The 25780-nt window shown below is 38.4% G+C and overlaps 1 protein-coding gene across 2 annotated transcripts; it reads left to right on the forward strand.

Moving 5' to 3' along the window:
* The first annotated feature begins 67 nt into the window (after nucleotides 1-67).
* Nucleotides 68-24796, forward strand: RIOK3 (RIO kinase 3). Of its 2 annotated transcripts, none has more exons than XM_004742836.3 (13): nucleotides 68-306; nucleotides 8149-8264; nucleotides 8859-9004; nucleotides 9098-9205; nucleotides 9414-9523; nucleotides 10946-11089; nucleotides 11650-11777; nucleotides 17493-17690; nucleotides 18961-19120; nucleotides 20602-20682; nucleotides 20774-20863; nucleotides 21735-21842; nucleotides 23106-24796. In XM_004742836.3, exons 1-13 carry the CDS (start codon nucleotides 244-246, stop codon nucleotides 23211-23213), a joined length of 1560 nt encoding a protein of 519 aa, XP_004742893.1. In that variant the 5' UTR covers nucleotides 68-243; the 3' UTR covers nucleotides 23214-24796. The 2 variants fall into 2 exon arrangements, with proteins under 2 accessions (XP_004742893.1, XP_044921384.1); XM_045065449.1 differs by lacking the exon at nucleotides 68-306 and adding an exon at nucleotides 525-760.
* The last annotated feature ends 984 nt before the right edge of the window (nucleotides 24797-25780 follow it).

The following is a 25780-nucleotide window of genomic DNA, read 5'->3' on the forward strand; positions in this document are numbered from 1 at the left end:
GGGGCGGGGAAAGGGGGCAAAATCGGGAACCCCCGGCGGGCGGCCTATCAGAAGCCACGGCCCCAGCGGGGTGGGCGGAAGAGAAGAGATGTAGTTCCGGACGCTGCCGCGCCGCCATCTGTCACCTTAGCTCCGGCACCAGCAGCTCGTCGCCCCAGCCCCGCCGCCTGTCTCCTCGGCGGAGACTGCTTCCCGGTCCTGCCACCTGTCTGCCCTGTGTTCGTCGCTGTCTTCTTTTCCAACATGGACCTGGTCGGAGTGGCATCGCCTGAGCCCGGGCCCGCAGCGCCCTGGGGACCCAGCAAGGTGAGTGGTGGTCGGAGCTGACGCACCTGTCTTGATCACCCGGGTTGGTCCTCCCGAAAAGCCCGGAGAAGGTGGCAGGCGCCGAGGCGTCTTCGCAGGCGACTTGGGGGAAGTTCTGAGCGGGACTTTGGCGACCTCGGAAGGTGGGGACAGGTGGCGGGGTTGCCCGGGGTGGGATGGGAAAGGTGGGGAGGGCGGCCGGAGCTGCCAGTGGCCACTCCTGGCGGGTTGGGCTCTCTGCGCCTTGATTTCTGAACCTCCGTAGCCGATATTGGGCAGGGCTGGCTTAGAGACGCTGACGTTTGAGGGAAATCAAGCACGATCTTGTTTTTCACGGGCCAAGTGAGTCAGCCGATTGGAGCCCGACGGGAACGTCGTTTTGGCAGCTGTTTCTTTAACTTGACAAATGCAGTTATCCGAATGAGGCAGTTTCTTGTTTTTGAAATAGTAAAAGGTAAGTCAAGTCCAGGCGCACTTTTCTCCCCCAGGCTAATACTCGGGGATACGCTACATATTGTGAAAAAAAAAAAAAAAGTTATGAATTCTCATTATCTGCTTGGCTTTAACGTTAAGCTTTTTTCCTGTAATGACCAACTGTTGGGTTTATTTTACATTTGGTTTCTGGTTTTCAGGCTGCTCCTTTGCATGATACTTTCATTAGAAGGATGAAAAGACTTCTGCCGCTGTAGCGAGGGTTTGCTTGAAAGCAAGAGTGCTTCAAGTGGGATGTTGTGTTCCTCAAATTAAGGTTGGAAAGAATCCAACTTTTATGGCTTTCTAATTGTTTTTCACATGCTGTCACGGAACATTTGTTCCGTTTAAAGGATCACTCATTTTATTAGATCTTTAAGCTAGGCCTTAACAGAGAAGAGAGAAATATTTGACTATTAAAAAGGAATTTGTGAAAGTTGAATTAAAGTTAATTTTATGAAAGTTCTCATACAACGGTAGGGAGAACTTAAGGTAATCTGTTGGCAAATATGATTATGTCTCCATGTTATTTTGTGTTATTTCTTCTATTAAGCCTTGTTTACAAGGCCAAGATCAGTAGACATAAAAAAACAAAGTCATGGGCGCCTGGGTGGCTCAGTGGGTTGGGCCGCTGCCTTCAGCTCGGGTCGTGGTCTCGGGGTCCTGGGATCGAGTCCTGTATCGGGCTCTCTCCCTCTGCTCGGCGGGAAGCCTGCTTCCCTCTCTCTCTCTTTGCCAGCCTCTCTGCCTACTGTGATCTCTCTCTGTCAAATAAATAAATCTTAAAAAAAAAAGACAAAGTCAGTAGCCAGATATTAATAAATGTATGCTTTACATGTTAAATTCCTCCAGTTAAGCACCCCAAAGGATGGTAAAAATGTCAAATGAGACAAACATTGGTCAGGATACCTAATGTCAGAACAAATTTTACTTACAAAGCTAATTCAGTAATAAAATTGCTTGTTATTAGTCATATTTTCATTTTAAGTACGCATCATCAGAAATGAAAATGGCATTTTCATCATTCAGCAACAACAACAAAAAATACTGGGGTTTATTGATGTTCTACTGGGAAGACAGCATTTTCACAGTCCAGACAATTAGATGCTACAAGTATCTCTTAATACTTTACTCCTCTAACCTCTTGGAAGACCTAAGTGTTTATCAGAGGCTTCATGGATGAGGTGATTTGAAGAAGACCTTGAAAAATGGAAAGAATGTTAAAGTCCAGCGATTCTTAAAACTTTTTGGTCAGGACTATTTTACATTCTTAAAAAAAATCATTGAGGACCCCAAATTGTTTATATTGGTTGCATCTATTGATATTTGTCATACCAGAAATTAAAACTGAGCTATTGAAACATTTTTATTTAAGTGATTTAAAAGTCATTATGTTAGTATAAATAACATTTTTATATGTTAAACACCCCCCCATTTTCCAGAATAAAAAAATTAGTGGTGCATTTTTGTGTTTTTGCAATTCTCTTTAACGTCTGATTTCTTTTAAGATTTACTTTATTTTTTTTTTTAATAAACATATAATGTATTATTGGCCCCAGGGGTACAGGTCTGTGAATTGCCAGGTCTACACACTTCACAGCACTCACCATAGCACATACCCTCCCCAATGTCCATAACCCCACCACCCTCTCCCAACCAAGATTTACTTTTTTTGAGAGAGATGAGAGAGAGAGAAAGTGAAAGAGAGAGAGTGAGAGCCTGCAGGCGCACACAGTATCGCATATGAGCCTGGGGAGGTCGAGAGTAGGAGGGAGAAACAAGCTTGGGGATGGATCCCCTGGGATGGATCCCAGGACCCAAGGATCATGACCTGAACCAAAGGCAAACACTTAACTCACTGAGCCACCTGGACACCCCTAATGTCTGATTTAATAGAAGACCTTTTTTCAGCCTGTTGTGGTATGTTTTATTTGAAGTATATGAAGAAAATCCATCCTCATGGATGCATAGATTATAGCAGATATAATCAAAGATGGCTAGGGACGCCTGGGTGGCTCAGTTGGTTAAGCGGCTGCCTTCGGCTCAGGTCATGATCCCAGCATCCTGGGATCGAGTCCCACATCGGGATCCTTGCTCTGCGGGGAGCCTGCTTCTCCCTCTGACTCTGCCTGCCACTCCGTCTGCCTGTGCTTGCTGTCTCTCTCTCTGACAAATAAATAAATAAAATCTTAAAAAAAAAATTTTTTTTAAAGATGGCTAATAAAAGCATGGTAGATGTACTGAGAACAAACTGAACTAATCTCTGAGAATGCACATTTATACCCTAAAACTATTACCTTAGAAAATTTTGGAAAATGCGAGAATATTCAAATACACATTCCACAAGCCATCAGAGTGCTGTTATCAGATCTGTTGTAGACTGGAAAACTCCAGTCTACACTCTTGAGAGAGTAAGTCTAGAAAAGACAGAGAATGTCTTAGTACAAAATAATTTTGATCTCACAGACACCCTGAAAGGGTCTTGGGGACCCCTCCCCAGAGTCATTGGGGTAGCAGTTATAAAATGCCAAACTGCTGTTATGGACAAAGAATTTTAGTGGATATTCCAAGAATGGAGGATTGGCAAACTGTGGAAGTGAGGAAATGTGTAGCTCTTTTGGCAAGAGAACTGTAAAAAAATGAATTCATAGTACTTCTCAAAACTGTCAAGTCAAGGTCATCACAAAAAAAGTCTGAGAAACTCACAGCCAGAAGGGGCCTAAAGTGGTGTGATGACTACAAGTTATATGGTATGCTGGATACATATGATCCAGAAGTAGGGAAAGGACATTGCAGAAAAACTAAGGAAATCTGAATAAAGTATGGACTTCGGTTAATAAGAATAATGTATAAATACTGGTTCATTAATTATGGCAAATGTACAGTACCAACACAGGGGAAACTGAGTATGAGATATTTGGGAACTCTGTTACTTTTGCAATTTTTTTTTATAATTCTAAAACCAACATTAAAAGTTAAAAAAAAAAAAAAAGATTAGTATTGTAGACCCAATAGACGCAGATGATGTTTTCCAGAGACCCTTGTCTTGAGAAGTGAAATTACGCACTTAAATATTCTACCCAAATTATATCTTTTAGTTGTGTGGGCAGAAAAGAGACCTTCCTGTGGGTTGTGATTCTCTTGACTTGCTTCAAGTTGAGGACTGAATTTTTATTATTTTGTGCCTCCTTCATATTTACTGTTTTTTATTTACTTGATTCTTCCCCACAGTTGTTTGCGCAATGAGTAGCTAGAGGTGCATCTTTAGGAAATACAAGGAAAGGGAGATAATATCCCTCTAATCTGTAGCCAGCCTGGTGTTAAAGAATGTGGTAGTAGTAACGAACTCCAAGGAGCAGAGTTCAGTGGTGGATTTTCCAGAGGAGAGGAAGACAAGTCTGGTCTCAGAAGTCTTCAGCAAACAGGAAACAAACAATCAGGGAGCTGGCTATGGGCTTGATAGACTTCATTTAAAGCAGAATAACTAACTGGGAAGGACTGTGTTGGGTTTCCCATCAGATCTTGATGACATGGGGAGTTTATGCTGATGAAGGGAATAGGGGGGAATGACACTGGATAGTGGAGATTATGGAGGGCTTTTTTCCCTGTCTCCTTAAATTTATTATTATTGTCTTAACATTTAACAAAGAGTGTTTTTGGTTTATTGAGAAGTTACATGATGATGACAGAGGATTCCTCTATACATGTCCTCTGGTGCCCATTCATAGGAAGAGCTCCCAATAAATTTTCTAAGGCCCCCTTGGGAGGAGGAACCACTCATGTCCATAGAGGATTGCCCCCTGTCTGGCAGTTGTCTCTCCTGCGGCCCAAAAATGTTTATGGAGGGCCTTTGACTGCTATTTTGAGGAATCTATATTTGACTTAGAGGTTTGGAGGTTGGCAGCCTTTGTTACCTTATTTACCTTTACCCATGCAAGTTGCCCTGGTGTGAGTCGGCCCAGCTAAACTGGTCAGCAGAGGTACAAGGTACAGCTCTGGAGTACAAGGCTCCGAGGAGCAAGATCAGCAGGAGTGGATGATGAGGATGTCTTGGAGCTCTCTGGTGGTCTCTATGTGTTTCCCTTTCTGGCTCAGTCTGTCTTGGATGTAGGTCAGCCTCTGCCTCAAAAGAACAGTCACTGCTTGTCAATTTTGCCTCTTCTGAGAAGTTGCCAGCTAATACTTTATTTAACATCTTAGTAAAATTGACTGCTGGCAAACAACTAGAAGCAGCATAAGTAGCTGGCCAAAGGGGCCAACTTCAAGATAGAGAAAGGGGTGTTAGAATAGTAGGGGTGTAGAAAGGCATCAGACCTCTGCAGCCTGGGGACAGCCTGGCAGTTCCGCGAACTATTTTCGGTATTTCTTTTTAGCACATGTTATTCAGTGCCTCTTTATGTCTGAAGCTCTATACTGGGCTCTGAGAATGAGAAGACCTGGCCATTCAAGGGGCTCATGTTGTATTATAGCTGGTACATTAACTCTAATAGAGTCACTGGTCCCACATGTAAATATATTTGCACAGTGGTATGGGAGCACAAAGGCAAGAATCTGATGTCGTCTGATGAAATTGAGAGAGCCTTGGGGAATTGGCAATGCTTAATTGGAGGAAATAGAGGAGGAAGAAAATCCACTGAGAGTAAAGCATGTGTGAAGGCATGGAGGGGTGAAAGCATGCCACAATTAGCATATAATTTTTGTTATTAGAGCATAGGGTATGTATGGGCTGAGACTAGAAAAATAAAGTAGGGCAAATTGTGAAAGGCGTTTATTGTTGAAGAATTTGGATTTCATACTGCAGGCAGTGTAAAGGTTTGCTTCTCATGTTCCAGGACAAGATGATTAGGGAAGAAGTATAGCAAAATGCTGAGCGCAGTCCCTTAAGTTCTACTGCCTTGGTTCAAATCTAGGCACTACCATCTACAGTGTTATCTTGAGTTAAAAAACCTCTCTGTGTCTCAGTTTCTAAGTCTATAAAATGAGGATGATATTGTACCTATGCAGTGGTTATGGGTCTCAAATAATCTATGTAAATTATCTGTATTAGGCAAATGATTAAAATACAGTGACCCAGTGTTGTCTGTTACTCTGTTTTCATTGCAAAATGTGGTTGACATATCTGAGTTAGAGAATACAGCCATTTGCCTTTTGGAACCTGGACTTTGAAACTGATCAGACCAGACATTTCTAGGTAAGGGGTTAGCATTGTGTATTCTACCTAGAGGATTCAGAGGGAAGTCAGCAGAAGTCATTGGCCAAGGGATAGCTGTATTCTCCAGATTATGGAGAACTTCAGGCTTCTAGATCTCAAAATCCTCATCAGGAGAGTACTCAGTTGCACTTGAAGATCTAAGTGAATGAAAGTCATACCAGACCTTGAGAAAGCCTGCCTTGTTTTCTCCACATCTGGCTTTCTGTGAGGCTTGAATAATTGTGCAGTTGGCTAGTATAGGTATGTACTGGGGGCTGGGTGCATTTCATTAATCTCAGGATGAGACTAGATAAAACTTGATTCTGATTCACTTAGGCATAAATATATTTATCATTTGTCATCCTTCAGAGTTTCATCCTAACAACCTGAACCAAGTAAATTCCTGAGCCTCAGTGCTGTGGAAACTGAGCAAGGGTGGTAGGCCAGCTAGAGGATCTAAACTTGACTCAAAAGTTTTGTGACTAAAACAGACATCATCATATGCTATATTCTAGATTCTGAATTAGACACTCAGCAGGGGTTAAGGAATGAGTTTGAACTCATTTATCCTAAAGTCAGTGGGAAACATTGAAACAAGAGCTGTAGGTGAGGAAACCGAACTAATCAAATCTGCATTTTAGAAAAGCCCTTGTGCTATGGTGTGGAAAATGGAAACAAGCAGAACTAGAAACAGAAAGATTAGTTATGACTCTCTTATTAGAGTATCCCAGTGATAGGAGGGTGATACCTTGGGGTAGAATCTTAGGAGGGAGAGAGAGAAAGCTGGGTCAGTTCAAGAGAGATTGAGACATACTATTCAATATTAGTGGTCTTAATCACTAAACTATCAAATGTAGTCATTTGCTGCTGCTAAGTAAAGTTTGCCCTCTCAAAAATTAGTAATTGTGAAATTTACAGTTTGTATTTCAAGAGGGCTGAGATTGTGTTGTCATTGAGGAAGGCCAACTGGCCGATCATCCAAGAAGTGTCTCACAGAATATTGCTTTGTTATAGTGGTATTGTTTTAAGACTGTTTCTCAGCTTCTAAAGTTCAGAAATGCAGTTTTTGTTGTCATTGTTATTTTTGTTTTAACATATCCCGGATGTCTTGAGAGTGGCTGACATATACTTTACATGTGTAGAAGACTTACTCCTTAAATTAGAATGAGGTGTAAGTTCTAAGTGTGTTTTGAATTGTGCTAGTTGGTGTAATCTGTTCCTAAAAGAGAATCTACAGGGGCATCTGTTGGTAGGGCATGCAACCAGCTCTGTCGGTAGAGCATGCAACTCTTGGTCTCAGGGTGTGAGTTCCAGACCCACATTGGGTAGAGAGATTACTTAGAAATAAAGCATTTGAAAAAAGAAAAAGAGAGACTCTACATGGGAAGCCAGATTAAAAGCAGATTATTTTATGAGCATGGAATCAGAACAAGGGTATTACGTGAACTAATCAGGCAGTGGGGTGATGCTGTATATGCACGAGCCTGATGTTCCTCCTCAACTAAGAGACACATCTATCAAATGGGTTATCTAACAGGTTATCAGATGGGTTAGAAAGTGCTTTTGACAAATTTAGTGATTTAGTTTATATAATTTAGAGAATTTTTTTTTTATTAAAGGTTTTTTTTTTTTTTTAAGATTTTATTTATTTATTTGACAGAGAGAGATCACAGTAGGAGAGAGGAAGGAAAGAGATCACAGAGAGAGAGGAAGGGAAGCAGGCCCCCTGCTGAGCAGAGAGCCCGATGTGGGACCCGATCCCAGGACCCTGAGATCAAGACCTGAGCTGAAGGCAGCGGCTTAACCCACTGAGCCACCCAGGCGCCCGAGAATTATTTTTTTTATTAGAGAGAGCACAGGAGCACCTGTGTGAGCTGGGGCATGGAGGTGGGCGGAAGGAGAGGGAGAGAAATCTCAAGCAGACTCCCCTGCTGAGCATGATGTGGGGCTCAGTCCCATGACCCTGAGATCACAACTTGAGCTGAAATCCAGAGTCAGATGCTTAACTGACTGAGCTACCCAGGTGCCCCAGTATTTTTACTTTTCAGATAATTTCTCTAAGTTGATAATTATTTATTTGGGGTTGATTTTTTTAATTCTCAAAAGATAGCCTGTTTTCAAGTTTGGAAGATACTTTAATTTCACGATTATGAATTAGCCCCTCCCTTTTCTTTAAATAGTGTCCCTGGGCTACCCCTCAGAACACAATATCTTGTTCCTTGGCTGATGTGATGAGTGAACAGCTGGCTAAAGAACTGCAGCTGGAAGAGGAAGCTGCTGCTTTTCCTGAAGTTGCGTAAGTAAAATTCATGAAGAATCTAATAGCATTTTATGAAAGTTTTAGGATTTGATTAGCGATTGTCCTGGCCGATGATTAAGAAACACATTTTGAGAAACGATGCAGTAGAAAGAACGCTATACTGGGAGCTCACTGATATTTGAGTTTTGGTCCTAATTCTGTGATTAGTTGTCAGTACTGTCTTGGGCAGACCACTCTGTTCCTCTGGGTTTTAGTCACTACAACAGTTGTATCACATGATCCCCAAATTAGCAAATAGTGAAGTAGGATACAGTTTTGAGCAAATGTTTATATTTTATCTTTTCATCCATGTTATCTTTCCAGAACATACAACAAATGAGGTTGAGTCTTAGTTTAGATTAGAGACCTTTTAGCTTTCTTGTGCAGCTCTGTCAATCCTAGTTGGTGCTCTCACAGGTGCCTGACATTGGTCACAGAGCAGCTGGACAGAAGGTAAATGACATGATCAGGTTTTTCCCATTGCTTCTTCAGCATAATTTGTAACAGTGAAAAGGCACTCCTCTCTCATGGTAGGTAGCATCTGTTTATACAAGGACATTATTTTGGTTGATGTTGCCTTATTTTGAATAGTGTCACTGAAGGACCATTTATTACTGGAGAAAACGTTGACACTTCCAGTGACCTAATGCTGGCTCAGATGCTACAGATGGAATTTGACAGAGAATATGACGCACAGCTTAGGCGTGAAGAAAAAAAATTCAATGGAGATAGCAAAGGTACTATGACCTTATTATGACACCTCCACTGGGTGGCAGGAAATGCTTGTAACGTGTTCCTAAATAAATCTTCACCTATCTTTGCCTTTTAAGTTTCCATTTCCTTTGAAAATTATCGCAAAGTGCATCCTTACGAAGATAGTGATAGCTCTGAGGATGAGGTTGACTGGCAAGACACTCGTGACGATCCCTACATACCAGGTATCAGTGCTTTTATTTTCTGGGGTTTGGGATAGGTTAGGGACAGAGGAAGACTAAGTTTTCCAATGGATCCTTGTATTTTATATTTATCTTTGAATCTCATTTGGTAATTTACTGTTAGGTCAGATATCTTTTCAGACAATATTGAATGCAGCAGTTTAGTCTTTGCTACTTTTACATTAACTTGTCTTGTCTTAATCACCTTTAGCAAAACCAGTTCCTACTCCCAAAAAGGGTTTTATTGGAAAAGGAAAAGACATCACCACCAAACATGATGAAGTAGTATGTGGGAGAAAGAATACAGCCAGAATGGAAAATGTAAGTTACAGGATGTATTATCTCCGAATCAAGAGTTTTATTGATATAAGTTAAAAACATGGGATTCTAAATATAATATCTTACCAACTCTACTTCTGTTAAAAAAAAAAAGTTTAACTAATTAAAAAAATAAATACAATATCTTAAATTTCTAAAAATACCCTTCATAAGGATAGATCTAAAGTTCTTTAAGATGATAATATAACAATACCATGAAAACTCAGCCACTAATGAGAATGTACTTCAGAATAAAAATCTACAACAATATTAAGATTTTATTTGGTTTGACTGGTTTGATTTGCATGGATTCTAAAAATTAAATTGTTCTTATGAAAGGTAGAGTATTTATTTTTCAGTATATTACTTTCTTGGGTAGCACCCCTACCCAAGAAACAGATCAGTGGTGACTAAGGGATAGGAATGGGTGAGAGAAGTACTTTCTACTATATACCTTTTTATATTTGTTTGAATTTTTTAATTCAACAAATTCAAATCTTGTACCTTACCTACCCCTGAAAAATCAGAAATAAAATGTAATTTAAAAAAAATTTTAAAAAGAAAAATTAGCATTCTTCTCCTTTATAAAGCTTGTGGTTAATAGAAAACATTTAGACTTTAGAACACAAACACTTGTTAAGTAAACTTATTTATTTATTTATTTATTTATTTTTAATGCTTTATTTTTTAAAGCAGTCTCTACACTCATTGTGGGGCTTGAACTTGTGACCCCAAGATCAAGAGTCATGTGCTCCACTGACTGAGCCAGCCAGGCGCCCCGTAAACTTATTATTAAATTCTAGAAATAGTCGAGATCTGACTCTAGAACAACCCTCTCCAGTAGAACTTTGTGTGATAATAGAAATGTTCTGTATTCCATGTTAACTAATAATGACTGTATTTGGCAATTGAGCCCTTGAAATTTGAAAGATGCAATCAAGGAGCTGAATTTTTATTTTGATTTTAATTTATTTAACTTGAAATATCTACATGTGGCTAGTGTCTACCATATTGGACAGTCAGCTCTAGAACATAATTGTAATGGTGTGGGCATAGCTTGTTACATTATTCCACTCCTCAAAAATAATTATAAAATTGTATTTCTTTGGTAAGATTTGGGGTAGTCTTCAAAATATAATGTGTCCTTTGTCTAATGTAAAAGCAAGGTGCAGAGCATATGCTGAAATACCTTAGTTTTTAGATGTGATTCAGTATTTTCTGTGCTTTTCTTAAATAGCCTCGCTCTCCTGTTTGTTTTTTTAGTGAATTATTTTATTTTTTTCTTTGTAATACCTATGGGTTCTGCTTTTGTAGCCTAATCATTGAGTAAAAAACCTGTTCCAAGTTAAGACTGATCTGGTTTTTGTTATGACCATCCCCATTTTAAAGTATTCAGATGCTAATTTTTTTTCTTCTTTTTGGCAGTTTGCACCTGAGTTTCAGGTAGGAGATGGGATCGGAATGGATTTAAAACTATCAAACCACGTCTTCAATGCTTTAAAACAACATGCCTACTCAGAAGAACGTCGAAGTGCCCGCCTCCATGAGAAAAAGGAGCATTCTACTGCAGTAAGTATTCTTACATTTTTTTCTTTGATGGAAAGTTCATATTAGAAAACTTCATATTTGGGCAAAAAACAAAACTTGATGTCGAAACTGACATTTTAGTGGTCATAATTAATATGAATATGAATGTTTTAAGATTTTAAGAAATCATTTCTTGTTACATTACGACATTTATAATAACTTAATTTCTAATGTCTTAAATTAGTAAAGATAGTATCTAATATCTTGAGAATAAAGTAATTTTTTAAACTTTAAGAAAAAAAATCTAATAGTAACTACAGTAGCAAAGCTATTTAAAGTTTGAAGATAAAATAAGATTTTGACTAAGAGCCTGATTTTTAATAGTTCTTTTAGATACTCACTTTCATAGGCATTGGAGTTAGTTATAGAAATGAAATCTATTTTGACAGCAGTCTTTTAAGAGCCTGTTATATATACATCTAGGTAAATTAAATGATAAAGGTAAAAAGTGTATATTTTGAATATACTAGATACTAGAAATGGCTCAAAAAATTTTTTGTTATTACCAGTCATTTTCATTTATAGTGCTTTATCTTTTGCAGGAAAAAGCAGTTGATCCTAAAACACGTTTACTTATGTATAAAATGGTCAACTCTGGAATGTTGGAGACAATCACTGGCTGTATTAGTACAGGAAAGGAGTCTGTTGTCTTTCATGCATATGGCGGGAGGTAAATGAGCAAAATGCAATACCATTGTATCAATAATATCTTAACCCCTTCTTCCCATATAAATGGGTTTATGCAGAATCAGTGCTACCTGGCAAGCAGAGTAATTTAAAAAGTTTTGAAGAAAGTCTAGACCATATAAGGACATATGAAGAAAAACAATCATCCTAATCTCACCATCCAGAGATAACGATTAATCAGTTTGTGTAGACTCCTTCAGTCTTTTTTCTATGCATATATTATTTTCTACATTATTGTAATCCTGTATCATACAGGCTGCTGTGACAGAGCAAAATTTGCAGTTGGGTTTGTCTCAAAACCCATGGTCTTTACACTTTGGGGTCCTTTAGCACGAGGTTGAGGGGGATATGCTTAGATCAGTTACTGATTCTTGTCCTTGTAACTGATCCTTTAGAAAGTACCAACTAAATAATGCTTGCATCATTTATGGAGCATCTTGTAAAGATCTTACGCTATTTAGATCTTACCTGCTTCATTTTTTTAAAGAGGAGCCTGTTTAGAGAATATGCTTAAGCCAGGAATGTGAAATCATCTGGTCATTTGCTATTGAGGTCAACTAGCAAGGCTTACTACCTCAGAGATTCCTTTACCTCAATAATGTTTACAGACAAAAATGTTAAAGTAGATTCCAGAATTATTCTAGCTCTTTTTAGGTTCAGAAGATATTTACTGTATACTTAAGGGGATTTAGACAATTATTGGTTAAGTTCTTGCCTTTGGTTTTCTTTCTTTTTTTTTTTTTTAGCCTTTGGTTTTCTTAATTATTTAGTTTCCCTTTCTAAAGCTTTTTTTTTTTTAATTTTATTTTTTTAAAGATTTTATTTATTTATTTGAGGGAGAGGATGAGAGAAAGCAAACATGAGAGGGGGAAGGTCAGAGGGAGAAGCAGACTCCCTGCCAAGCAGGCCCTGATGCAGTACTCAATCCCGGGACTCCAGGATCATGACCCGAGCTGAAGGCAGTCACTCAAGCAACTGAGCCACCCAGGCACCGTAGTCTCCCTTTCTAGATGAGACATACATGTGTAAACATATATCGAATTAGACTGTTAAGTTTCCGAAACGAAAAGGATATGAATGTTAGTATAAAATAGGTCACATTTTTCAAGTTGTGTCATCTGGAGCAATTTACTAAACTTTTTTAAAAAAACTGACCCTTATTACCTCATAGGATTTTGTGGTGATAAATGATATCATATTTGATAATGACTGGTATATGGAAATTTTAATAAATATTTATTTTTCCCTTTAAGCTTTAACCTTTTTCCCTTTAACCTTTAAACTCTTCCCAAATTTCTTTTAAGGGTTCCCTAAGACCAGGCAAATATAACTCAGTGGCGCAAATTAAAATGAGAGATTACATGGTAGAAATTAAAACTCTACAGAGGGGATTAAAATGGAAAGTAGCCTTTTTATCAGCTCTCATCTCACAGATCTTTTCTCCAAAGATAACCACGATTAACAGTTTTTAGTTTAGTCTCCCCAGGAATTTTTATGCCCATATCCCTAAATTTGTTTATACAAAAGAAATGATTCTCTCTGTTCAGCGTCTTGGTTTTTCAGTTAATAGATCTTTCCAAGCTTATAGCATCCCATTTTTATAGTAGCATATTCTATTGTGTTACTGGGCTTATGGCATAGCCAGGAGGAGAACATTATAGCAATAACTGTTATGGTTGATAAAAGATAATTACATAATAGAGGATGCAGCTAAGAATATCCTTGTATATCTACTTTGGTGTGTTTTTGCAAACATACCCTTAAGCTGAATTCTAGCTTTGAAATTACTGGGGCACAGACTGTATGTACTCTTTTTCCTTTTTGTTAAATAGTAGAAGGCCTCAATGAATGGAGAGTACCCCCTGGCTGTTGTAGCAAGCAGCATATCTTGTTTTCTTTTATTTATTAAAAATTTGAAAAAAATTTCTTATGTGTCACACCAAAGCTCAAAATCTTTAATTCGTGTTTATCTTTTAATTATAATGGCAGGGCAAATGCAATTTCTCTAGGAGCTAGTCAGATCTCCAGGTTGTTGTGAATTCTATAAATGTCAGTAGATACTGACAAATTGCCCTGTGAGATCTAATTTATGCAGCAGGATGAACCTGTTTCCCTCATCCTCATTAATACTTATTAGTATTATCAAACTTAATTCTTTTTTTTGTTAGTGTAAAAGATGAAAAATACTATTTTGATATTTTGGTGTGTATTTATTTGTGATTAAGGTTTTACATTTTTTCCAAGTGCTTTATTGGCCATTTGTATTCCTTTTTCTTGTCAACTGCCTTGTTTATCCTTTGTCTATTTCCTGTTATGCTTAATGTTACTTTGATATAGTGAATGATCTCTCTTTCTTTCTGGTGGAATTGGTATTGTAATCCATACTTGGACATTTGTAATTTAACAAAACTAGAGAGCACTCGGTTTTCTACAAGTTTTTTAAAAGTAAATACTTTTAAAACTTTGCTAGTTTTCTATGCTATATAACAAATTACCACAGACTTAGCAGCTTAAAACAACACTCATTTATTATCTCACAGTTTCTGTTGATTGGAAGTTGTAGTGGGCATGGCTTAGCTTGGCTCTCTGCTTAGGGTCACATGGCTATAGTCTGGGTGTCGTCTGGGTTGCATTCCTTATGGAACTGTCTCTGCTTTCTTGTTGGCTGTCAAGTGGGGCCTGCTCTCAACTTCTAGAGGTCCCTGCAGGTGTTGGTCATGCTGTTCTTTCACACAACAGGTCACTTCAAAACTGGCAGGAGACTCTCTCCCTCCAGTCTGCTAAGACCGAGTCTTAGACATTGGAATATAATCCTGGGAATGACTATACCATCACCTTTGCCATACAGTGTCAGCTACTCGAGGGAGTATCTGTTCCACCCACACTTGAGGGGAGGGAACTATGCAGAGTGTGCATACCAGGGACTGGGACCTTGGGAGCCATCTTGGGACTCTGCCCACCTTAACACTGTCTGGTTTCTATCACTTTCAGGCTGGCCAGGTAATCAACAGTTACTGGAATAGTAACTTGTACTTTATCCCTGAGCTCATAGAATGTACTTCCTCCCAACCCCAGCCACCTTCCAAGACAGTAATAAATAAGCAAAAAACATCAGATATGTGTTATGGTAGTTAAAATATGGTGATGTCATAGCAGCTGGTTCACTGCTTTTTATTAGTAGGACAGGAAAACTTCTCTGAGAAAGTGACATTTAAACTAAGATTTGAATGACACATCTAGGGAACAGTGTAAAGATCAGGTGGAAGAACATTCTAGACCAGAAAACAGCTAGTGTTAATGCCTTAAGACAGGCACAAACTTGGTATCTCTGAGAGCCTATAAGAAAGGCACTACACGGAGAGCACAGTTGTGAAAGGGAGAGAGGAGGCTGGAGAAGTAAGCTTAGATCAGTTAGGACTTGAAGCCAGGGTAAGGAACCTGCTTTTTTAACGGTGGTGGGAACCAAAGCTGTGATTTGATTTTTGTTTTGCAAGATTATTCAGACTGCTGTGTGAAAAATGAATTATAGATAAGAGGGATAAGAGAAAAGGCAGTAAGGGTCTATTAAAAAGTTATTGTAGTAGTTTAAATAAGAGAGAACAGTGGCTTGGACTAAGGAGGTGTGTGAAAGTGAAGAATAGGAAAGACCATAAGGAAGCAGTTTGAAGGTAAGAGTCAACAGTGTGTGCTGTTGGATTGGATGAGTGTGAGAAGTTAACATTCTGGCTAGAGCACCTGGGTGGTGCCATTTACTGAGATGAGAGTGTGAAGAAAGGCAGGTTTAGGGCGCAATTAATAAGACTTGTTTTGACATGTTAACTTTGAGATGTCTGCTAGGCATCCAAGTGATGTCATGTTAGGGATCAGGTAAATGGGCCTGAAGTTCTGGAGAGTTGGGCCTGAGGGTAGACATGTAGGAGTTATCTGTATATAGAGGATACAGTTTTTGAAGATTTATTTATTTATTTATTTATTTGAGAGAGAGCAGAGAGTGAGTGTGAGAGAGCATGGGTTGAGAGGGTGGAGCAGCAGAGGGAGAGGGAGAAGCAGGCTCCTCACGTTAGCCAGGAGCCCAAAGTGGGGCTCGAACCCAGAACCCTGGGATCATGAGCTGAGCTGAAGGCAGATGCATAACTGACTGAGCCACCTAGGCACCCCTGTATACAAATGATATGTAAAGCCATGGGACTGTGGGGCACCTGGGTAGCTCGGTTGGTTGAGTGTGCCTTCAGCTCAACTCATGATCCCGAGTTCTGGGATCAAGCCCCGCTTTGGGCTCCTTGCTCACCAGGGATCCTGCTTCTCCCTCTTCCCACCTTCTCATGCTCTTTCTTGCTATCTTTCTCTCTCAAATAAATTCTTTTTAAAAAGTAAATAAGTAAAACCATAGGGCGAAATGAAATTTCCCAGCTAGAGAAGACGCAATAGGTTGGAATACTCCAACCTTCTGAGATGAACTGGCAGAAAGGGAAAATATGGTACAGAAGGAAGGGGTTGAGAGTTTGAGTCATATTTTGTCTTCTGGAAATAGAGCTCTTTTCTTTGCCAGACTAACACCCTTTCACATATTTAAAGGTAAATACTTAATTCACACTCTCTCCACCATGTTTCAGGCCTTTGCAGTGGCTCACTATTGAGGGAGCATTACATTAGCATCCCAAGTTCACCCCACACCTCTGAGCTCTTCTGTCCCCTTCTATGCTGATACTATCATTGACTTGATCCTCGTGCTATGTGTCAAGCCCATGATGATTCCTACCACCTTTAGGAATACATCGAGGCTTCTCTTCATGGATCTGCCTCCGTCCTGTCCCTCAGCTCTGATTTCTTTCATTTTCTCTTTCCAGCTAAGTCTTAGCTATAGTGTTTGTTATTCCTCAGACATGTCCTGTGGTTTCCAGCTCTGCTTTTGTTAATACTGTGCCTGTACTTGTTCATGGCTTACCCATTGTGCTGGTTCTGGTTCAGTTGCCACCTACATCATGAAGCCTTGTCTGGCCTTCCCAATCCAAAGGGACCACCTTATTCATGTACTTCTATTCTCTCCTGCCCCTCCTTGCATAAAGGGCAAGGATCCCTTTATTCACCCTTTTTTTTTTTTTTAAGATTTTATTTATTTATTTGACAGGGAGAGAGAGATCACAAGAAGGCAGAGAGGCAGGCAGAGAGAGGGAGAAGCAGGCTCCCTGTGGAGCAGAGAGCCCAATGTGGGGCTCAGTCCCAGGACCCTGGGATCATGACCTGAGCCAAAGGCAGAGGCTTTAACCCACTGAGCCACCCAGGTGTCCCTTTACTCACCTTTTTATCTGTTAGAAGTGAAAGAGACATTTTAAAAAGCTGCTCTGTTTTTTGCTTTTATTGAATTTTGCCCATAAACCATCCCTGGTAGATTGTAGCCTATTTTAAAGTATGTGTGTCTTCATTGTTCCTCAGGTTTGATTTGATTGATAGTCATTAAGTGAAGATTAATTTATGGATTATTGAAAACTGGTTGACAATTTATTTGAAAGTATTTTATTTAAAAAAACAAATCCTAAGGTTATATTAAGACCCAAAATTTAAATCTTAAAAAAACCACTAAAGCTTGACATTCTTAGAGAAGATAGATCTACTTTTGTATCATAGAAGTTTTATTTTGAAATTGTTTTATTTATAAGCTGGCAACTTACACTGACTTAATTTTCTTTCTTCCACTTAGCATGGAGGATGAAAAGGAAGATAGTAAAGTTATACCTACAGAATGTGCCATCAAGGTATTTAAAACAACACTTAATGAGTTTAAGAATCGTGACAAATATATTAAAGATGATTTCAGGTTTAAAGATCGCTTCAGTAAACTAAATCCACGTAAGATCATCCGCATGTGGGCAGAAAAAGAAATGCACAATCTCACAAGGTAAAGAAAATCATTGTGCTAGAAGTTATTTAGGGTTAAAAAAAAAAAAAAGAAAAAGAAGTAATTATCTAGGGTAGTTACCTTCTTGTATCTGGCCTACTAGCCAGGCAGAAAAATCCATGCTTTCTTTTAAATTCATTTGTGGAAATTATGGAAGGCCTCGAAATTCTAGTTCAATGAGGCTTTGTATAAGAAAATATTTCCTGGGTATAACGTGAATTTATACCTTTATGATGAATAAGTCATTTTCTTTTTTCTTCCCTCAGTAAAGTTTGAGGGTAGCAAAGTCATTTTCTGCCGGAGACATTTTGTCATATGTCTACATGCTGTCATTGTTCAGCTTCCTGTTAGGCTTATTGTAAATAATGATTTGCTTTCTTTGTTTTAGAAAATGTTTATTACATCTTGTGTTGTTAATTTGGTGGGGCAGTCTGACCAGTCAAATTGCATTTTGCTCTAATTCATTAGACTAGAGTCTCAATTCTCTAAGCAGAATTTATCAAGGAATTTATCAACCAAGTAATACAGTATTAATCTTTCTCAGTAAACCTTCTATATCTTAATCTATTAAATGCTTAATTTTTGTTTGTTCTAAAGAGGTCTGCTTTCAAATGTAATTATCCATATTTATTAGTTGCAAAATTCTTCTAATTAGTAGGACTTGTAAGTAGGATAGTTTCCTAAGAGGTCTTGCTGCCCTTCAATCTCTTTTCTGTGCTTTTGAGATCTCATCCCTGCCTTTCTTAAAATTCTTCAACAGCTTCTGTAGTCTTTAGTGTGAAGTTCAAAGGCCTTCTCTGATGTGGAGCCCACCTATCTCTAACCTCAACCTACACTGCCCTTCCTCCAATTTAAGATCCAGCTATGTTAACTGACATACATTCCCCAAATGGACACTCTTGAATGCCTCTGTGCATTTCACAGGCTGCTTCCAGCCCTAGACCAGCATTTCCCCACACTGTCTTAATGTGGCTAATTCCTCTTCACCCTCTTTTTATACTAAGCCTTCCTTGATGCTGTGTGCTCCTGTAGCTCCTGCCCACACTCCTGCCAGTGCGTGTGCTACACTGTGACTATCTCCTCACTTGTCTGTGCCTACCAGCAGTCCATGGCTCTGTGAGGGCAGAGGCTGGGTTCTACCGGCTCTGCCTCTCCCACCCCCTGGGCGGAACACGGTGCCAACTCATAGCAGGTGCTTATTAGCTATTTGTTGAATAAGTGAAATATTCTCTCCTGATTTTTACCTTCTTAATTATTTCTTTCTGTGTAGAATGCAGAGAGCTGGAATTCCTTGTCCAACAGTTGTACTACTCAAGAAACACATTTTAGTTATGTCTTTTATTGGCCATGATCAAGTTCCAGCTCCTAAGTTGAAAGAAGTAAAGCTCAGTAGTGAAGAAATGAAAGAAGCCTACTACCAAACTCTTCATGTAAGTTGCTTTTTAAAGCATTCGTGTACCAACTTTTAAAAAATATGTTGTCTATAAACCTTTTAAAAAAGTCCTAAAATAGTACTAGTTTAAGTTAATAAAACAAGGACAAACTGAAGTTTGACGGAATGTTAACATTGAAGAGTTGTCTTTTATCAATGTGCTAATGACCTGAGTCACTTAAGAAAAATCATAGAGCTAAGGAGCTCATGAGGCCTCATTGGTTAGCATTAGTGACATGGAAGCATGAAGCTCTTATTCACGAAACAATCTGTTAAATAAAAATTGACATTTCCACATTTGGCAGATGTCCTGCCTCATTAGTTTGTATGCCTTATTGAATGTTCTAGCTCTTAACAGCTAAGAAAATGCTTTTCGTTGGGAAGTTGGCAGGGAGCAGATTTAGTCCCATTGTAAGAGTGATGGTAAAAGCTGAAGATGGGAGGGAGTGGTCTCTTGTATGTGCACAGGTCTTAGAGCATGTCAGGAGTCTTGAAGCCATTTATGCTTCGGGACAGCAACTGAATTGCATCTGAGGTCCTTCCAGCTTAAGAAAATGTTTCTAAAACTGTCCTTCTTCTGTAGTTTTGTTTTTGTTTTTTGGGGGGGGGTGTTGTTTAAGTAAACTGTACCCCCAACATGGGGCTTGAACTCATGAGCCCAAGATCAAGGGTCACACGGTCACCAAGTGAGCCAGCCAGGGCTCCGCCTCTCTAGTTGTTTTGATTGAATAGCAGAGAAGCCTCTGTACTTTTTACGTGGTCTCTGCATAAAGTGCTCACATCCTGCAGTAACTTATATGAATATGAAAGTGTTATCCAAATAAGTTTTAAAGACATTGCTAGGGAGGTAATCCAACTTCCTCTGCTTCCAATAGGAAAACATTGAAAGGAAAATCAAGTTCATTTTTTTTCTGGCTTCATTGGCCAGTGGGGTGACTGGGGAAGAGATGAAGTAGTGCTACACTTTTCCGATTTGAGTCTATTAAGGCTGAGAAATAAAACATTAATGCTGATTTCAGCCATAAGAAATCAATAATGAGTATATAATGCCACTTAATTTGTAAGACTGTCTTCCCCACTATGTTTGGCAGGAAGTACTTTTTACCTTATATGAAAAGATGAAAAAAGTTTTTTCACCCACTTTTATTAAAGGAGAGTGGCTTTTAGATCCTCTGGTGAGTGACCATAATATGGCTGCTTTCTTACTCTGTAGGGAACCAGGTCTGCCCTTCGGTCTCCTGACCTCACTGTGGTCACATAGACAAAGAAGTAGAGTGTCATACTCATCCCCTCCATTGCCTCAGTGTTCACAAAAAACAAAAAAGAACTGAGTCTTAGACTGTACAAAGTGAAGAGGAAATACGTTCTTTAACCTACTTTTGCTTTTTCTGAGAAGTATTGGTGGGCATAGACATTTCAGTTGCATAGGTAAATTGGAATGGTTGCTCACATCCTAACTGTCTGCCTTGCCTCTTCCAGTTGATGCAGCAGTTATACAATGAATGCACACTTGTCCATGCCGACCTCAGTGAGTATAACATGCTGTGGCATGCCGGGAAGGTGAGGAGCACATTTTGTTAATGTTCACACACAAAATGACTTGATGTAGATTACTGAATGTATACTGAATGTATGCTCTGTGTTTAAATAGGTCTGGTTGATTGACGTGAGTCAGTCTGTAGAACCAACCCATCCTCATGGCCTGGAGTTCTTGTTCCGTGACTGTAGGAATGTCTCCCAGGTGGGCATGTAAACTAATACATTTTTTTTTATAGGATATAACAGATTCAAATATTTTTCTCATCCCTAAGAAAAATAAGATGGTCATATTCTTAGAAATTGAAGGAAGGGTTTGGTTATCAACTGCTTTTGAGGTAAAGATACAGAGATCAGTTAGTCAGATTTCATTTTCAACAATAATTTGATTGCATGCCTCACATTTGGGCTATTGAATTTAATTGACAAGGGAGTGAGTTTTTGGCTGCAGATATTTAAGCAGTCAAGTAGACATAACATGCACAGTGCTTTGAGTGAAACTGGCATTAGCAAGCCTGTGTGCTCACTGCCATTGTTATTACAAATAGTCTTTTAGTGGTGCTGTCTCTGATCACTGATATCTGTGAAGTAAACAGATGAGGAAAGGTGAAACACATAATCGCTGAGTAGGGTCACATTTATTTGTTATTTCTAAATGAAATTGATTGTTTGCAGTAGATTCAGATAAGAATGTTTTTTCTAAATGATCGAATAACTTCATATTGGAAATAATTTATAAACCTACTTGAAGATTTTAATTCATGGGATTTAGTGAATATTTTGAGTATATATATTCAAAGCAATGCCACCCAGTTTTATAGATACCACTCATTTATAGCTATGGAAGGTGCGTTGTGAGAAATTAAATCCAGAAGGCAGCACAGATGTGGACATCTGAAGAAGACAAATAGCAAGTAGAACTTGAGCCCCATAGTTAAACTTGAAATGAGAAAATCTGTGGCTTAAAAATTATGGAAGGAATTCACTGGTATCTTACAAGTATACTATTCTCTGTTTTTTTGTTTTCAAGAGAACCTTGCTATAATATCTCCTACTGACTTATATTTCTTTGTTAGTTTTTCCAGAAAGGTGGAGTAAAGGAAGCCCTTGGTGAACGAGAACTCTTTAATGCTGTTTCAGGCTTAAACATTTCAGCAGATAATGAGGCTGATTTCTTAGCTGAGGTAAATTTTATGTGCATTTTACTCACCTTGCTAATGGAGAGCTGGATGGAGTAGTTAGCTGAAACCCAGAGCTCATTTTATTCTTTTTTTTTTTTTTTAGATTGTATTTATTTATTTTAGAGACAAGAGAAAGTGCATGTCGTAGGGTAAGGCAGAGGCAGAGGGAGAGGGAGAGAGAGCGTCTCTAGCAGACTCCAACGCCCAGCACAGAGCCTGACGCAGGGCTCGATCCCACAACCCTGAGATCATGCATGACCTGAGCCAAAACCAAGAGTTGGACCCTTAACCAACTGAACCACCCAGGCACCCCTCATTTTATTCTATCCCCTCAAAAGCAAAATTAGAGATTTTCTTTCCTTGAGATGTTTTTGGTCCTTTCCAGACTTAAAACCACGTTGGTGGTATAGTGGTGAGCATAGCTGCCTTCCAGACTTAAAACCTAGGATAGACTTACAGCAAAACACTTCATCAAGGAGTACAGTTTGGTTAAGAGGGACAAATAGCACCACTACCAGTGCACTCCTGTTGCCTGTGTTTATGAGTGAGGAAGTGCACTGGTGAACACTGGGTGATACAAAGCGATCACACACGTTCCATGCCTTTCAGTGAACAGGGAAAGTTGGCCGTGGTCGTCCTTACAAATGCCTAGTCATTATAATATGGATCTACAGAACCATAAAAAAAAAAATCTTCCAACAGAAGAGTTCTCTTAAAATTGAACAAAAACGAAAAAGTGAAATAGCAGCTAGTTATTCACAACAGTATACTAAAGCAGAGAATGATTATAGAGTCTGTTCCAGAACTCCTTAGTATGATTTGAATTTGGCCAAGCTGTGGTGGAACCTAAAGGCAGAGGAGAAGTCATAGGAAGATGGTAAATCTGATCTCTTGCACAGTACAGTTGCTCTGTGAGTAAGTGTTACTACTGTTGTTGAACCAACATTAGAATCTGCTTTTTCTGGTTTCCTGAAAGCTTTATAGGTACATAGTAGGACATGTGATCCTAGTTGCTAGATCGATAAAGACACTAAGTATTGACCTTGATATTGATAATACAGTGAAGTAAAAAACATACATGTATGCATCACCTGTAGTGCATGTCTGTGAGACACTGTAATGTGTGTCACACACTGTAATTCTAATTTCAGGCCAGCGTCCTTAGGATTGATCTAGTTTTAAGAGAGTAAAAATGCTGGTTCAATCTAAAGTATGGTTTCTATGAACTAAGATTTGACAAATGGATTCAATGTATTAATTTTGTAGATAGAAGCTTTGGAGAAAATGAATGAAGATCATGTTCAGAAGAATGGAAGGAAAGCTGCTTCATTTTTAAAAGATGATGGAGGTCCGCCAGTCCTGTATGATGAATAGCACCAACACCCACTGCTTTCATTGTTAACACAGTGGTGACTGTCAGCTGCCAATGGCAAGTGAAGTTGTGGGAGACTTGAAATACCAAAACAGAAGGAGTGTTCAATGGTGCTTCTGTGCTTTTTTTCCCCTTGTAACCCATATGCCAGATGTGTGGAATTTGTAGCTCAGCGTTGGGAGAATAAAATGTCACTACCTCTCATCTTATGAACAGGATAATATAATTCTTTAACAGCTATAGGTTATCTACCTGAAATCAACCTGATTTTATAGAATTCGTGGTATAAATTGTGTTGATGAGAATTTTTAAAACTTAGGTAACATTTCCAAACATGGGAGGAAAGGACAGGTGTGTTTACAAGGAAGGCTTTTATTACAACATAGTTGCTTTTTTTCACCTCCCCTGTTTTGTGTTACAGCTTTCCTCAAATATTTTATTGGCCTAAAATTAGCCCTCCTTAGTTGTTTTTTTCAGGTTGTGACCATGATTCTAAAGGAAAATCTCTTCTCTTCAGTAGGTGACATAAATGGAAATTTGGTTTTAAAATGACTGACAGAAATAGAAGTTTATTGGTAAATCATGAATATGAACTGAATTTTTCTTTTCCATACTCATATCCAAGACAGGGCATCACAGATCTTTGAAAGAGAAAAATATATAAGAACTTCTTAACTATTCAAAGTTTTTAAATTTAACTTTCAGGTTTTCAACATTTAGGTGAAATGGTTAGGATAGAACTCATGGTGCAGCTGCCCTGCATTTATAATGAAAATGTAAATTATCTGGAAGTATGGAATATAATAATCGACCATGTTTGACATATTTTAATGAAGTGAGTGAAACAAAGTTCAGTTTACATTTCATTCAAACTGTACATTTAATTGATTTTGAGAGAAATAGAGCAAGCTAATTAGAAATATTAAATCATCACATGATGAAAAGTATGTATAAAACAACTTGGGTACCAGATGAACCAAGTAATTTGAACTCCTGGCCTCCCTACATAATTTTTAGTACTGGCTGGATGTCAGTTCCTTAATAAATCAAGCACTGTAGTGGAAAAGTACATTGGCTTTATTAGGGTTGAAGTTCATTAACAACAATGTAATCATTCCTCCTGTTACTGAAGTCAGATAGACGTTAGAGACCCAGGCTTTCTGCGACTAATAACCCATACTTTCTGTCTGGTACTGGAAAGTAACAAGCTAAAGTCATTTATACTTGAAAGCTTCTTGAACATTATTTTAAAATGCCAAATATGTTCTTTCTAGAAAAATATTTATTTTTGTTTCTGTTATATAGCTTTTAACCGCATTTCAGAGAAGTGTGATTTTGGATAGATACTCACTACATTTCTGAAATGTTTACTACTCTGAAACAAGAATTTAGACGACTGGTGATTATTGGATTTACAGAAATTTCAGAGAACTGATTTTAAAACCATGAACCATTTAAAAAAATTTTTGTTTTGGTTTCTGACATACTCTGTTTGACAAAGAGCAGCAAACCATTGCTGTGTGGCATTCTTGGAGTGTGCTGTGAACATGCTTTTTAAAATATTAAATATGAAGAGAGCATTTTAGAATTGGTTCTTTGTGTGGTTTCTTACTGTTCTTTATGATAACTTACATCCTGGCATCAAGTTACCCTTCTGTATAAAATTAAGTCGTGCTACCTTAAGCAATTTTTTCCCCATTAAACTTTCTCATAGTTAGATTTTAATAAATGACCAGTATATTTCACATTACAAATAGGTTTTTCTCTGTGTATCAGAGAGTAAATATTTCACTTTGGGAAAAAAAGTGGGAAGTGTTGGTTTGGTAAGTAAAGACTCAAATAGGAATGGGACAAAACCACAATTTGGAAATAAGGATATTTTGTTTCACTTTATTGGAAGTAGATACATGAATATCTAAGTTACAGAAATAAGGATGACTGTAAAGTATTTTTATATCTACAAAATAAGTCTCTGCATTTCCTTCTTATAAAAAATCAAGTTTTCTGCTAAAAAAAGTAAAAGACATGCATGCTCATTTGAATTTATTACAGAAATTCAGAAATGCTAAAGTAGAAATCCCTTGTATTCCAGAAAACATTGTTTCTAGTGTGACATGCATCCCTGCCAAATTTTTCTCCTTCGATGTATGTTAATGTTTTAAAATATCTGAACAGGAAGCAGGATGCAGTGAGGCAGCTGATGGTAAAATGTTGGTCATGGTAGACCCCTAAGGAAGATGAAGGACATGCAGTCCCCAAGATGTTAGAGGCAGGACATTTTTTGCTGCTCAAAAGAGATTGGTATCTGTACCTTCTGAGATTCTGGGCAGTTTTCCAGCATTTTAGAAGTTGGCGGGGGTGTGGGGAGCACCTGGCTGGCTCAGTTGGTAGAGGATGCAGCCATTGATCTCAGTGTCGTGCGTTCTTAAAAAGATTGCTTAAAAAAAACTTCAAAAAATTTGAGAGTGAAAGCTCATCTGATTGTATTTTCAAATCTTAATACTTACATTTTGAGGATAGCTATTTTTCTGTTGGAGTTTTGTATGGATTACATACAAAATTAAGATTG

Source organism: Mustela putorius, unplaced genomic scaffold (genome assembly GCF_011764305.1).
Source record: "Mustela putorius furo isolate JIRA1106 unplaced genomic scaffold, ASM1176430v1.1 tig00003858_pilon_pilon_pilon, whole genome shotgun sequence".
Taxonomy (NCBI): Eukaryota; Metazoa; Chordata; class Mammalia; order Carnivora; family Mustelidae; genus Mustela; species Mustela putorius.